A 13,980-nucleotide genomic window follows, 5' to 3' on the forward strand; every position below is an offset into this window, starting at 1 on the left:
TTTTTTTCCTATCGAATAACCACAGATCTTAACTTAAACTCACGGGTATATGCAACAGACACATGTATCTAATTATTGAAATTTGTGAGATCTAGAACTAAAACTCCCAGAGTTATTCATTAGTAGACTATGTGTCTTGAGCTCCAAATCTGAGACCATCAAAGGTAGGAATAAAAAAAAAAATCTGTTATCGATATTTGAGGTAATACATTTGTCCAGTGGAATGCTAGCCTAGTTTATTTCCCTTCGTATCTTTTACTTGTGACTGCTAAACTGTAAATTAACTCTTTCCCCGACGGAATTTTACCTCTTTCCTTGTTTTTTCACTTTTATTCGGTAGGGGGCGCTATGAAATCTTCTGAAAGAGTACTGAACCTCTTGAACAAAACAGGCGAAGAAGCGGATTAAAAAATGATATCATGAAAAAAACGCTATCATCAACGTTAAACTGCATATAAATCAAAACTGCCGAATGTTATTGAAGGAAATTTTGACCCAGGACGTGCAGAACTGTAAAGCTTTAGGGTGTTGAGGGACTCGATCTACTCCGTCTTTAATGTTTTGATCATAGTTGTGAATCCCATCCAGACGTTGTCTTTGACAAAAACGTGATTTTCTCAGGTTTTTGCTCAAAATTGTCCTTTTATTTGTATTAAACTTGCTCACATTCAAATGTTGATTAAAAAAAATAATGCATGAAGCTTGAATAAAATGTTTTCATTCTTTCTTTCTTTTTAAGCACATTTTGCATTTTCAGATATTCATACAAAACATTCTGGCGGCCATGAAACTATAAGAAACTAAAGAAAAAAATGCTGGTGGTGGCTGGCAACTTTTTTCAAAAACGCTGGTGGAAATTTGAAATTTGCAATCCTATTGGGATTTAGTTATTTTGATATTATATTTTTGCATCTTATATGCCACATTGTTATCCAATAGCCCTTTTACATTTTTCAGTATGTGTGAAAACAGCACTTTGGATAAAAGTAAAAAAAAAAAAAAAGAATGATGATAACCAAACATTTCCATCAGAAATGAGGAAATGTATTGAGGGCCGAGGGGGAAAAAATGACAGCAGACGCTGTGAAGTGCAAAAAACCCTGATGTAATAAAATTTTATTTACAAATATGTACAAAAGTCTCGTCCCTCTTCCTGAAGTGTCAGTGGACCCTCCTAACGGTCCTCAAATATTCCCCTCACCCCCCCAACCATAAAGGAGGAGGGGTGTGTGGAGTCATGTTAATATACATTTGTATGATTTTGCCAAGTGTGTGTGTGTGTGTGTTCATAATTTGAAGCAGTTGTGATTGCATGGATCTTCTCAAGACATCTCAGCTGGATTCAGAACCCGACCTATGAACAGCAACGAACCTGTGGAATAAAAGCCCACAAATGAATTTTCAAAACGGTAAGATTTGTTATGAAAGAAATGAATACTTTTATTCATCAACGACTCATTAAACTAAATACTATTATAATGTTACAAATATAAATGCTGTTATACTATTCATTGCAGAATTGTGAAAAAAAAAAGATTATAAATTATTTTTAATAAGAAATGTTTCTTGAGCACTAAATTGGCATTAGAATGATTTCAGAAGGATCATGACACTGAAGAGTTGAAAATTCAGCTTTGCCATCACAGGAATAAATTACATTTTAAAATATATTCAAATAGAAATGTATTTTAAATTGTAATATTTCCACAATACTACTGTTTTTACTGTATTTTTTGTAATCAAAAAACAAACAAACATGAATTCTAATGACAGTTTCTAGTATTTACCTGTATTGATCTGTCGCAAGATAAAGAGAAATGGTCGATCTGCTTTAAAAACTGCTGAACGGGATCTTTTCAGTAGCACCATCGCTAAAAAGAAAGATGGAGAAAGAAAGTTCTGTCATTATTTCCCAGTGGATTCACAGCTTGATCAGACTGTTCAACTATATCCCATCTGTTGACTACAACTGATTCTCAAGCAGGTACACACACTCACCCCAGACAGTAGCTTTGTTGAGTATATAAAACAGACATTACATCTTAAAGTAAAAAAAAATCAGGGCTGTCAATAAATTACAATCATCTCTGTCCTCTTGTAAAAGATAAACAAGGAAAATTCACCCTATTTTATAAATGCATGTCATTGATCTCATTGTGTATGATCTCACGGTGTATGTTTCTTTGGAATTTCTCATCAAAATGTCATGACTCAGTCTCCAGGGGAAACAAAAGACTTCTCTCTGGTGATGTATGCAAGACTTTTCTAAATATTTAGTGCAGTAAAACCATAGAAGCAAGTCCCTGTCATACATTTATTCACCCAATAATCCGTTACTCTTGGATGTATGTCACAATACAGAAGAAAAGATCTGCCACTGCTTCCACTTTATCGTGACTTTCCAGGTGTAACATGACTTCTATTAGAAACAGCAATGTATCCAATTCTATAAATATGATGCTGGCATGTCAACGTAGGATCGGATCAGTCTTCATTAACATTAAACAGACAGTTCTTGATATCTAGAGGTATTCCTAAACATTTCTATTATTTTTAATTCCCTACTAATCCTTTTCAGCAAGCAAAATATCACATACCTGTTGCTGAAGCTGCTTTTGTCCCTTCCTCTGTCACCTCTATTCTTGCTTCATGGAAAGCCTCTGATACAAAAAGCCCTTCCCCATCTGTAGACATATTAAACAGGTTTAATCATCACATAGTGAGTAAAACTTGCAATCACCGATTTCAACTGAAGATATCTGTGATATCCTCAGCATCTGTGATTGGTTTAAACTGTTTTCAGTCCCACTTTCCTACCTGAGATTCCTCTAAAATCAGCAGCTGAGGGACTGAAGACATCAGAGATACCGAGAGATTGAAGAACAGGCTTCAGATTGAACCTGCTCTGCATCTTAAACCTGAAATACACACAAGACCTAGATATAAATAATATGAATCATTTTGAATCCCAACTGCATAAAATATTTTTTAATGTTACCTGGGCAGAAATATATCCATCTTAGTGCGCCTTAATCCAGTATCCCACAGTCCCACAGCACGGGCCGTGAGCTGCTTTTCCAGCTGTGACAGAGGGGTTTTCCGGTCACCGGGTAACGCCACCAGAAGCCTGAGGGAGCGATCCAGGTAGGGCAGCTCCAGCACAGTGTATTCCTGCTCTGAAGGCAGTCGGAAATGCCCTGAGACAGGTGGACAGGTAAAGTGAGGGAACTTTCTTTCTTTAAAAAAATAAAATAAACCTCCAATATAATTCTGATAGGCTTCCATCTAACTGGTGTTTGTTTTGTTCCTTCCCTTACCAAAATTGACTTCGGTTGACTGGTACATCATGGGCACTTTAACTGTGCTGCTGTCTGAGAGGGTGAAGGGCAGGTTCTGAGTCTCAGTGAAGAGAAATTGTTTCTGCCAGGCACCATGGAACACAACCGTGCTCAGAAGAGCAATGTGCAGGAAACTGTCTCTCCCGGAGGCCTCTTCCTGGGCCTCACCGGACCCAAGCTGCTCCGCTCTTGTCTGGAGATGGTCATCCACTTTAGAAATCATAATAATTACATCATTTAAAAAACTATACTAGTGTCATGTGTAATAAAACTATTTAAATGGAAATCAATATTTACTTTTACATAATAATATTTACATAATTATATTAGAAAGTCATAATTAATGATTAATGATAATGAATCATTTAAATTCAAATAAATATTTAATTTTACATACAATATATTTTCATAATTATATTTTTTAAAGTCATAATTAATTATTACTGAAAATTGAATCATTTAAATTCAAATAAATATTTACTTTCACATCAAATACATTTACATTAATTCATACTTATATTTAAATTCAAATCAGTATTTAATTTCAGATAATTTTTTTCTACATTATTATATTTTAAAATCATAATTATATTTCAGTTCTAATCAAAATCAAATTTGACATAGGCTACTATATCGCATAATTATATATTTTAATTCATACTTATATTTAAACTCTAATCGATATTTACCTTTACATAATACATATTTACAAAATTATAATTGGAAGTCATAATTGTATTTATTTTCAAATCAATATTTAGTTTTACATAATATCTATTTACGTAATTATATTTAAAATCATAATTGTATTTAAATACAAATCAAAAATGTATTTAACGTACTATATCACATAATTATATTTTTTATTCATATTTAAACTAATCAATATTTACATAACAAATATTTGCTAATTATATTTTATATACTTATATTTAAATTCAAATTCAAATCAATATTTAATTTTACATAATATCTATTTACATAATTATATATTTTTAAGTCATTGAATTTAAATTCAAATCAGAATTTAATTTTGCATAATATATATTTACATAACTATATTATTAACAATATATATATATATATTTATTTATTTATTTAATTCATATACAAAGATCCTAAATCTTTTTATATGCCTTATTCATCACTTAAAGACATTTTAAACATAAATCATGATGATCCTAGTCATTTTAGGGTCACGGCACTCACCTTTACTCTGGTAACGTGCCCATTGCTGTAGCTGACTATGAGTGTAGTTGGGATTACTGAAGTTTACACTCAGTAGACTACTGTTACCCCATCCCAAGGCATGCTGAGTAAATTCTGGCAGGAGTTTCACACCACTCTGGACAAATAAGGCATTGGCAAGCTGAAGGCGCACCCCATCACTGGAATTACCCAGGTCTCCTTGTGGCCGAGACAAAATGTCCTGTACACGAGCATCTACGAGAAGACCATTGTATCATCATACAGTACGTTTCCTCTTCAAGTATTGGACAAAGGTAGGCAGGTTGTCAGGCATTGCTGATTTAGATTTTGCACTAGCTGTTTGGGACCAACATGCAGATTACAAGTGTGTTGCTAGTTTACTCTTACCATTGACATCATATCCCAGAGTTCCCTCAAGCTGTGCTAAAGTGTTGCCCCTGGCACCAAGTTGCAGAAGTCCCAGACACAATGAGACGCTGGCTGGAGACACGATCAGGTTGGAGTTGTTCTCTGTCTCTGTGAGCGTTTGGTAGAGGCTGACACCAAACTGAGTGTGTAGATCATTGAGGCTGTTGCCCAAGCTACTGTTGCCATGGCAGCGCTCCACCAGCCACAGACAGACCAACAGGGAAATCACAGACAGCTGATGCATGATCAACAGGTCAAAATCTGCAAACATAAAACCAACAGGAACACTGTACAAAAACCTTATATTTTTAAGTACAATCAACTTGGATGTTTAAGTCATTTCAACTTAAATTGCATTAAACTTACTTTTTAAAAAATGAGTTGAATCTTGCATAACTTATACATTTATTTTAATTGTTTAACTTATTTTGGTGAACAAATCTATTTTATATATTTAATTAAATAAATATTTAATTTTTAATAATTTTATATAATAAATGTATACATAATGTTGTAAACCTTGATTCAGAAGCAAATCATATCTGTGAGCATAAAAGCAGTTAAAATAGATGTCTAGAATTTGGTAACAAAAAAAAGTTACCAAACAGCAAAATGTATAATTTGTTGAAATAATTTGGTGTATTCACTGTAAAACATTTCTAACCCTCCCAAATCAAAAATGTCAAGTGACCGATAACATCTAAATTTTTCAATTGGCCCAAGTGAAATTCTTGTTGCAATAGTCTGTTAACATTGGCTCAATGAGAAATAATACGTCAGACTAATTGAAAAATTTAGATGTTATCGGTCACTTGAAATTTTTGACTTGGGGATGTTTTTTTTTTTTTACAGTGTTCCAGTCTGGTTGTTAGTTGAAAGAGCTGTTCAATGATTTTTCAAGTGTTTTTTTTTTTTTATATATATATATTATAGTGATGATTGATTAATGAAAATTTTTTTTCTACGATCACCCACTTTTCAGAAGCAGTTTCATTCTTACATTCTGCCATATTTTACTCACCCTTATGCCATTCCAAAACATGACTTTCTTCTGCTGAACACAAAAGAAGATATTTTGAAGAATGTTGGTTTTGGTGGCCATTGATTTCCATTGTAAGGAGAAAAAGATACATTTCTCAAAATATCTTCTATGTTTATCTGATGTCAGGTTTGGAACAAAATGAGGGTGAGTAAATGATGGAAATTAGCATATTTGGGTGAACTTTAACTGTAAGTCCCTTTAAGTCCAGAGCATTCATATAAATTAAAACACACAAAAATTTTTTTGCAAAGCATCAACCACAATACAGAAATTAAACATCTGAACAGAAATCTTTATTACATTTAAATCTATTTAATTAAAAAGTAAAGTATATAACTGAATTTAAATCTATTTAATTAAAAAGTAAAGTATATAACTGAATTTAAATATTTAATAAAACTTCTTACATGCCGGCTCGTCGTCTGTGAATGAAACCTTGAGTTTTAGATGCTGATGTTCAGTTCCACTGTCACTCGCGCGCTTTGCTCTAAGTGAAGGAAGACGTGCGTTCGCCCTGATCCTCCACGCCAGGACAACTGATTGAAAGAGTTGTCGATCATGAGACCTTGTTTAAAGGGAGAGCTTCGTGTTTGTGGTCTCTGGCGGCGATGTCCGTACCACTCGGTCAGAATTCCTGCCTCCCGCCCGGCACTATAAGGAGCCAGGCAGAGGGAGGCATGCGCGCGACCAGCAAATCCGCACTCGAAAAGAAGGCGCGCGCGCGCACACATATAGAGAAATGAAGTCATTACACAAGCAGCTTATTCTTTTGATGGAGTGACAAATGCCATCCCGGCTGCACAGGAACACATGGCAAACATGCTGCATCAGCATTTTTGCATGAGATGCAATTTAATATTTAATATTCTCATGTAATGCACGTTGTGAGGTTTACTGTTAACATCTGCATGTTAACATCTTTTTAAACACTTCGGTAACACTTTATTTTAATGTGTCCTTGTTACATGTATTTACTATAGTAATTACTATAAATTAGGCATAATTACATGCAACTACCTCTAAACCAAACCCTCATCCTACCCTAACCTTATAGTAAGTACATATAGTTAAATAATATTACTCGGTAGGCTATGTGTAATTGTACTGTAACAAAGACACATTAAAATAAAGTGTAACCAACACTTATTTTTTTATGTTTTTTTAAATGTTATGCTCACCAAGTGTGCGTTTATTGGATCAAAAATACAGTAAAACAGTATCACATGAACCTTCAGAAATCATTCTAATATGCTGAATTGGTGCTCATGAAATCTCTCTTATTACCACAATTGAAAACGCTTGTGCTTCTTAATATCATTGTGGTAACCGAGATACATATTTTTTCAGGATTCTTTGATGGAGAAAGTTCAAAAGAACATTTATGTAAAAACCTTTACTGTCACTTTTTTAGCAGTTTAATGCTAAATATAAGTATTCATTTCTTTCAAGAGAAAATAAAATCTTACTGACCCTAATCTTTTGAACAGAGTCATTGTGAAACATTTAAAAGCTGTCCTGTTTGTTTTATAAAATTAAGAAATTGTTATATTTAACTATTGTATTTTCACATTGTCATAGTCAGATCTAATTGAAGTTTCCATAAATGACCATAATGGATTGAAGACGCATTTTTCCCATGGTAAATTGCAACCGGGAAATGATTAGTAAGCATCAGGTATTTGGATCGTGCCCATCAGAAGGCATGTTAATTAGTAGAGCTAACTTGGCAGCAGTCAGTGGAGAAGACAGATTCTTTAATTCCAGCATTCCGTCCATGGAATTTGAATTTTTAAGATGGGAAATGATGATGGGAAAGTCACGGTCACTTGAGCAAGGACAATGCACCCAAAGGAATGGCCGCCAAAGTAAACAACTCCTCTTTCATCTTGACGGTCAGATATTTAAAATTAGCTATGAAAACATTTTTTGAATACAGAAGGTTGATCATTGGCCAAATAGGCTATTGATGGACTACAACATTAAAAGATTGAAAAATATGTCTAAAACATTACAATTTGACACTATCTTCAGTCCTTTATGGAAAAAAAAATACAACTGGGCAATCCTAAGTGGGAGTAACATCAGTGTGTGACATTTGCTGCCTGTACGTACTAAATTCAGCATTACATTCTCACAATTAAGTATGTAGTGGAGAATGATTGCAAATATATAGAGGCAGGGGCAAGTGTGAGAGACACAGATAACATTTCCACAGTTCTGTGTTTGCATTTAGCCATATTTACTTATTAATATATTAGTATTAATATCCAGAATCAAAACAAATAAAGGTTCCAGAATCAAACCACTGAGGATGCTTCTGAAATTAGAGCTCTTAATGCGTATAGGTTTTATTATCTCTTTTTTTTAATACATATTTTTGTCCCGTGCTGTGTGTCAATCATTGCAATTTCGAGAGTGAATCCCGCATTTATATGTGGTTGTCACTTCCAAAACTTTGCAGCGTGTAATTGGCTGTTGGCCCTCTTAGCAGTATGAAAAACTAAATTTTTGAATGAATTATATAGCCTAGAAATCAGTCCCTTATAATCACAAAAAATTGTCACTAATCTCAGTTCATCGCAATCTCACAAATTTCTGTAATAATCAATTAAATTGTCTCTTATTTACATTGTGTTGTTAATGAGATGATTCAGCGTTTTGACCGGTGAGTGGATTCTGACTAAATTAAACACCCCTGATTGGTCATTGAATTCAAGAGATCAACAAACTTTTCTGTGATTGGCTACATTGCTCACCACTGCAAAAACATTCTATGCTGCATCCAAAATCAAATACTCCCCTACTATATAGTATGTGAAAACAGTACTACAAAAGAGTAGTATGTCCGAATACGTATTAGAAAAACAGAAGGCAAAAAGTCCCCAGATGACATACTACTTCCACCGAGATTCTACACTTACTATCCCATGAGGCCACAGGAGGGGATTTATGAATGGCAGGGAAGCGACGCAACTGAAGCTGGTGGTCATGTGACCATAACAACATGTCAGATGTAGTGCGTCCAAATTTCATTCAAACTACCCATATTCATACTACATTAGCCTATATAACATACTTTTTTGAAGGTCGCAAAGTAAATTTAAATGTAAATTTAATAAAACATGTGACATTCTCCAGAGCGCAAACACAAATACGCACTGGAGAGTTTGCCAAATCTGTTTTGTCAATGGCGCTGCAACCATAGCTGCACCCACAACTGAGCAGCCCTCTATAGGATCCACTCTGCTCACCCCACGTGGGGAAGGGGCTCGAAAAGGTGCCCTAAAAATAGCCTGCTTCAAACCTCCTGACTGGATTACCACGTCCAGAGGGATCACCATTTGCGGTCAGAAACACAGAACTATGAACTTTGGAGCATGGAATGTGCGCACATTGCTGGATAGTGCAACCAGAGATAGACCGGAGAGGAGAACCGCAATCATCGCAATCAACTAAGAAAATACCGGAATGACCTAGCCACCCTTTCTGAAACCCGATTAGCAGACAAAGGACAACTAAAAGAGGAGAATGGTGGCTACACTTTCTTCTGAAAAGGAAAAGCTGCTGATGAGCCCAGGATCAAATGGTGTTGGATTTGCTATTAGGAACCAGCTTATCAGCCACCTCTATGAACTAGTGAATTAGTGAGCATCTCATGACCATCCGTCTGTTGCTTGCCAGCAACCAGATAGCAATAGCTGTGAGCACCTATGCCCCTACTTTAGACTCTGAAGAGTAAGTAAAAGAGACCTTCTACACCTGCTTGATGAGAACTGTCAAGAATCCCCAGGGAAGATAAACTTATTCTGCCAGGGTTGTTATTCTCTAAAAGGGAACTGAGGAAGGAAGGCATTGGGAACATTAACTCTAATGAAGTAATGCTTCTCAGCAAGTCTGCTCAGTACAACCTCACCATCATTAACACTCTCTTTCGCTAGAAAAACAAATTTAAGGCATCTTGGAGACTGCCATCCAAACGCGACTTCAGGCCTCTCTTGGGAAAGCCTCCAACAAGAATACCCTGATGACATTGAAGGGCACTGGAGTCTGCTCAAGTCTACCATCCTTGCTACCTACAAAACCATTTTTGGGTACAAGTCTAGAAAACACCAAGACTGGTTTGAGGAGAATAACACATCGATGGAACAACTCATCTCCAAGAAAAGGAAAGCCTTTCGTGCCTGGCAAAATGATGTAACCTGCAAGGCCAAAAGGGTGGCTCACTCCAGAGCCAAAGCGGACAGGTGAGGGAGTTAAATAACTCTTGGTGGACAGAGGGTAACACCAGAGGCTTTTTCACTGCTACCAAGGCCGTCTATAGTCCAAGATACCATGGCTTAAATCGCTTATGCACAAAGGATGGGCAGTAGCTGCTGAAGGACAACTAGTTAATTAACACCCGATGGAAGGAGCACTTCCAAGAACTCCTCAGCAGGGATAGCACAACTGAAATAGACATTACTAAACACATCCCCCAAAGTCCCATCAGAAATGACATGGGGGAACCTCCAACTATAACAGTGGTTCAAGACACCATCAGGAGCTTTAAGAACAAGAAGGCCGCCATTTCAGATGTGATCCCAGCTTAGATCTTAAAGGAAGGTGGATCAGAGCTCCTGTACCACATTAATATCCTACTCCTCAAGGTCTGGGAAAAAGAAGAACTTTCCTCAGAGCTCAGGGACACTCTAATAGTGACCATATTCGAGAAGGGGGACAAGGCTGAATGTGGAAATTACAGGGGCATCTCGATCCTGTCAAAAACAGGCAAAGTCCTTGCTTGAGTCCTTGCAAACCAACTGCTACTGTCTGAGGGATTACTCCCAGAATTGCAGTGTGGCTTCTGCCCATCCAGAGGTATAGCAGACATGATATTCACAGAACAGCAACTACAGGGAAAATGTAGTGAAGAAAGGCAGCCTTTGTACATGGCCTTTATAGACCTGATAAAGGCTTTTGACATGGTAGACCGCCAGGCTCTGTGGAATATACTATCAAGGTACGGCTGTCATGACAAGTATATCAGAATACTGAGGCTTCCACATTATGTCATGTCAGTCACAGTGCTCAGCAACGGCAGCTCCAAATCCAAGCCTTTCACATTGGAAACAGGGGTCAAACAGGGATAACATCATCGCACCCACCCTATTTGCCATCTGCATTGCAGCCATACTCCACTTAATTGGCGAAGAGGAGCTTCCAGTCATGTACAGAACTGATGGCAGACTCTTCAACTCTAACAGGTTCCTCAACTTTAACAGGTTCAAGGCCAAGAGCAAAGTCAACTACACCACCGTCACAGAGCTTCAGAACGCAGACGATAACGTCATCACAGCACACTCCACAGAAGACCTCCAGGGCATCCTGCATGCCTTTGCCAAAGCATGCAGAGCCCTGGACCTAAAATTAAACATCAAGAAGACCCAGGTCCTATATCAATATCACGCCAACCAGCCAGCTACCCAGCCCACCATAAAAGTGGACAACACCACTCTTGAAAACGTGGACTACTTCCCCTACCTCAGCAGTCTTCTTTCCTCAAAAGCTGACATAGACTCTGAGGTTAACAAACACCTGAGTTGTGTCAGTGGAGCCTAAACCAGACTCAGGAAAAGAGTCTTTGAAGTCTGAGACCTAACAGTCCAAACAAAACTCCTGGTCTACAGAGCCGCTGTCCTCCCAACCCTGCTGTATGGAGCCGAGTCATGGACCACCTACAGCAGGCACCTGAGAGAAATGAAACAATACCATCAAAGATCCTTATGAAAGATTCTGAGGATCAGCTGGGAGGACAGATGCACCAACAACAGCGTCTTGGAGGAAGCCAACATGCCCGGCATCACCACTACAATAATGCAGTAGAAAGACAAAAAGGCTCAACCACCAAAAATGATCACCACTCTCCTCTGCCCACACTGCACCAAAGTAAGCGGATTGCAGTTTGGCCTCTACAGCCATCTGAAGACCCACAAGTAGAAACAACGGAGAGGACAGTCATACTCGCCTCGAGTGACTGCCGGTGAAGGACTTCCAATTGCTGCCGCGTGTCTGTTAAGTCCACAAGGCCGTGGGGTGTCCCATTTATCATTTTAGGTATCAGAAGCGGACCCTTTGCGGACGATATGCGCCCTCAATAGCACTGAAGCGAGCTCCGCAGCACACTTCTTCCCGACAGTCAAAGGCTGGATCCCAAATGGCACAGTCAGGGATTGTGGACCTCCTTCGAGTTCACACTTGGTGACGTTAAGAAGTGCAGACCTAAGGGGCGCTGGCCTCGAGTCCACGCGAGAGTGTATTTTGGGACAGGCTTGATGACATCATGCCACCAAAAGTAAAACAGCCACAAAACTCCTCCCCTCAATTATCTGATTGGGCGTTCGCAACTTCGCAATGATTCCTGGCTAGGTAACTCGTGTGGAGGGTGCGAAAGTGCAGGCTTTGCTGAAGTCCGCTTTGAAGGCACAAAGGCAGCGCTCGCGAGCACACTTCTGAGCGCTGAAATGCCGAATGGGACACCCTACGGACTTGTACACTTGGCGAGCACGCGCAATTTAAGAGCCAACGAGACCGCGAGTCCACATGAAGTGTGCCATTTGGGATACAGCCAAAGTGCCATTACGTCACAAAAGTGCGGACTCATATATGAAGACCGCGAGTGTTTAGGGTGCCATTCGGGACAGGGCCAATATGATATTATTACAGTATCAACTGAGGCTGCTCTTGCTTTTGCAAGAACCCCTGTAGAACGGGGCCTGATAATAAATATTCATACTAGGAATTGTTATGGTAAAATTATGATGTGAGCACTGCTACTACTACTACTAATAACTATTAATAATTATTATAATAATTATTATTATTGGATTATTATTATTATTCTCACTGTTATTAAATAATAATACATTTATATGAATACACATATATGTATATTGTAGGGTGAGCACTGCTACTACTACTAATATTAGCTATTAATAATATGCATTATTATTATTATTCTCAGAGCTAAATATTAATACAAGTGTATAATTATACATATTAATAGTAGCAATCATTATTATGTGATCAATACTAATTATTATATAATTATGATTATGATTATTAATATATATATATATATATATATATATATAGTAGGTAATAGGTTATTAGTTGTAGTAGTAATAGTATGTAATAGGTTAATAGTAGTAGTAGTATTAATACTAATGATGATGATTATAATTATTCTTGACTGATTATTGTCATTGTATTAATCGCATGTTTAATCTACAACTGCTTCACAGGAACTGACTTGATTAGAGCTGATTTATGTAGCAGGGTCTAAAGTTTTATGTTCTAGCAAACTAAAGCTCTGTGATATTTGGTGAGTGCTCTCTGTCGTTCACCTCTCCTGCCCTATTTCCATAGCTCTGTGGCTGCTGGACCGGATTAACAGAATCCCAGTCCAGTGCCGGAGCGCGGTAGCACTGAGAGCCTGTATCGCCGTAGCGATGTGCCAGGTACGCTCACGGAATTAGTTGGGGGAGGGGGTGTTCTGGCACTGACAGAGGGGCAACTCAAAAGGACGGAACCCAGGCATGTCTGTCCTGTATGTGTATATATGTATGTGCACAAGTATCAACAGGTTACATGAATGTACTGAAACATAAAGGCGTTGACTGTTGAAAACATCTTTGACCTTTGACCCTACATTGAACCATGTTTTGAAAGAATTTTGAGACGGAAATTCAGTTAGGTGACTGGTACTTAATGTTTTGTTTTCAGGAAAAAAAAAGAAGAAATGTAAAGGGGGTGGATGAAATAAAAGGGTACTAAGTGAGAAATTAGTCACTTTTTTACATGGCTCAATAACCTAATGCAGAACACATTTGCAACCAGTATTTGAATCAGATCATAATAGCTTATAATGATTATCAGGCATACATATTTCCATGAAGTATAAATCTTGTTTCCTGTGTTTGACCAGGTGAACATATTGGACATATT

General features: G+C 37.5%; 1 protein-coding gene across 1 annotated transcript; it reads right to left on the reverse strand.

Moving 5' to 3' along the window:
* Positions 1–1,099: 1,099 nt before the first annotated feature.
* Positions 1,100–6,791, reverse strand: serpine3 (serpin peptidase inhibitor, clade E (nexin, plasminogen activator inhibitor type 1), member 3). The gene is made up of 9 exons (XM_082174882.1): positions 6,405–6,791; positions 4,935–5,216; positions 4,548–4,781; positions 3,318–3,548; positions 2,999–3,197; positions 2,818–2,918; positions 2,598–2,684; positions 1,788–1,871; positions 1,100–1,372 (listed from the first exon to the last, which is right to left on the reverse strand). Exons 2-9 carry the CDS (start codon positions 5,197–5,199, stop codon positions 1,323–1,325), a joined length of 1,251 nt encoding a protein of 416 aa, XP_082031008.1. The 5' UTR covers positions 5,200–5,216; positions 6,405–6,791; the 3' UTR covers positions 1,100–1,322.
* Positions 6,792–13,980: the final 7,189 nt, after the last annotated feature.

This window comes from Leuciscus leuciscus (genome assembly GCF_965113295.1).
Source record: "Leuciscus leuciscus genome assembly, chromosome: 7".
NCBI lineage: Eukaryota > Metazoa > Chordata > Actinopteri > Cypriniformes > Leuciscidae > Leuciscus > Leuciscus leuciscus.

Excerpts from the sequence above, each read along its gene's own strand:
- serpine3 (XM_082174882.1), bottom strand. The coding sequence starts at position 5,199 with ATGCATCAGCTGTCTGTGATTTCCCTGTTGGTCTGTCTGTGGCTGGTG. Across the intron at positions 3,198-3,317 it reads GTCAACCGAAGTCAATTTTG|GGCATTTCCGACTGCCTTCA; the intron begins GTAAGGGAAGGA and ends CACCTGTCTCAG. Across the intron at positions 1,373-1,787 it reads CTTGCGACAGATCAATACAG|GTTCGTTGCTGTTCATAGGT; the intron begins GTAAATACTAGA and ends TTTATTCCACAG.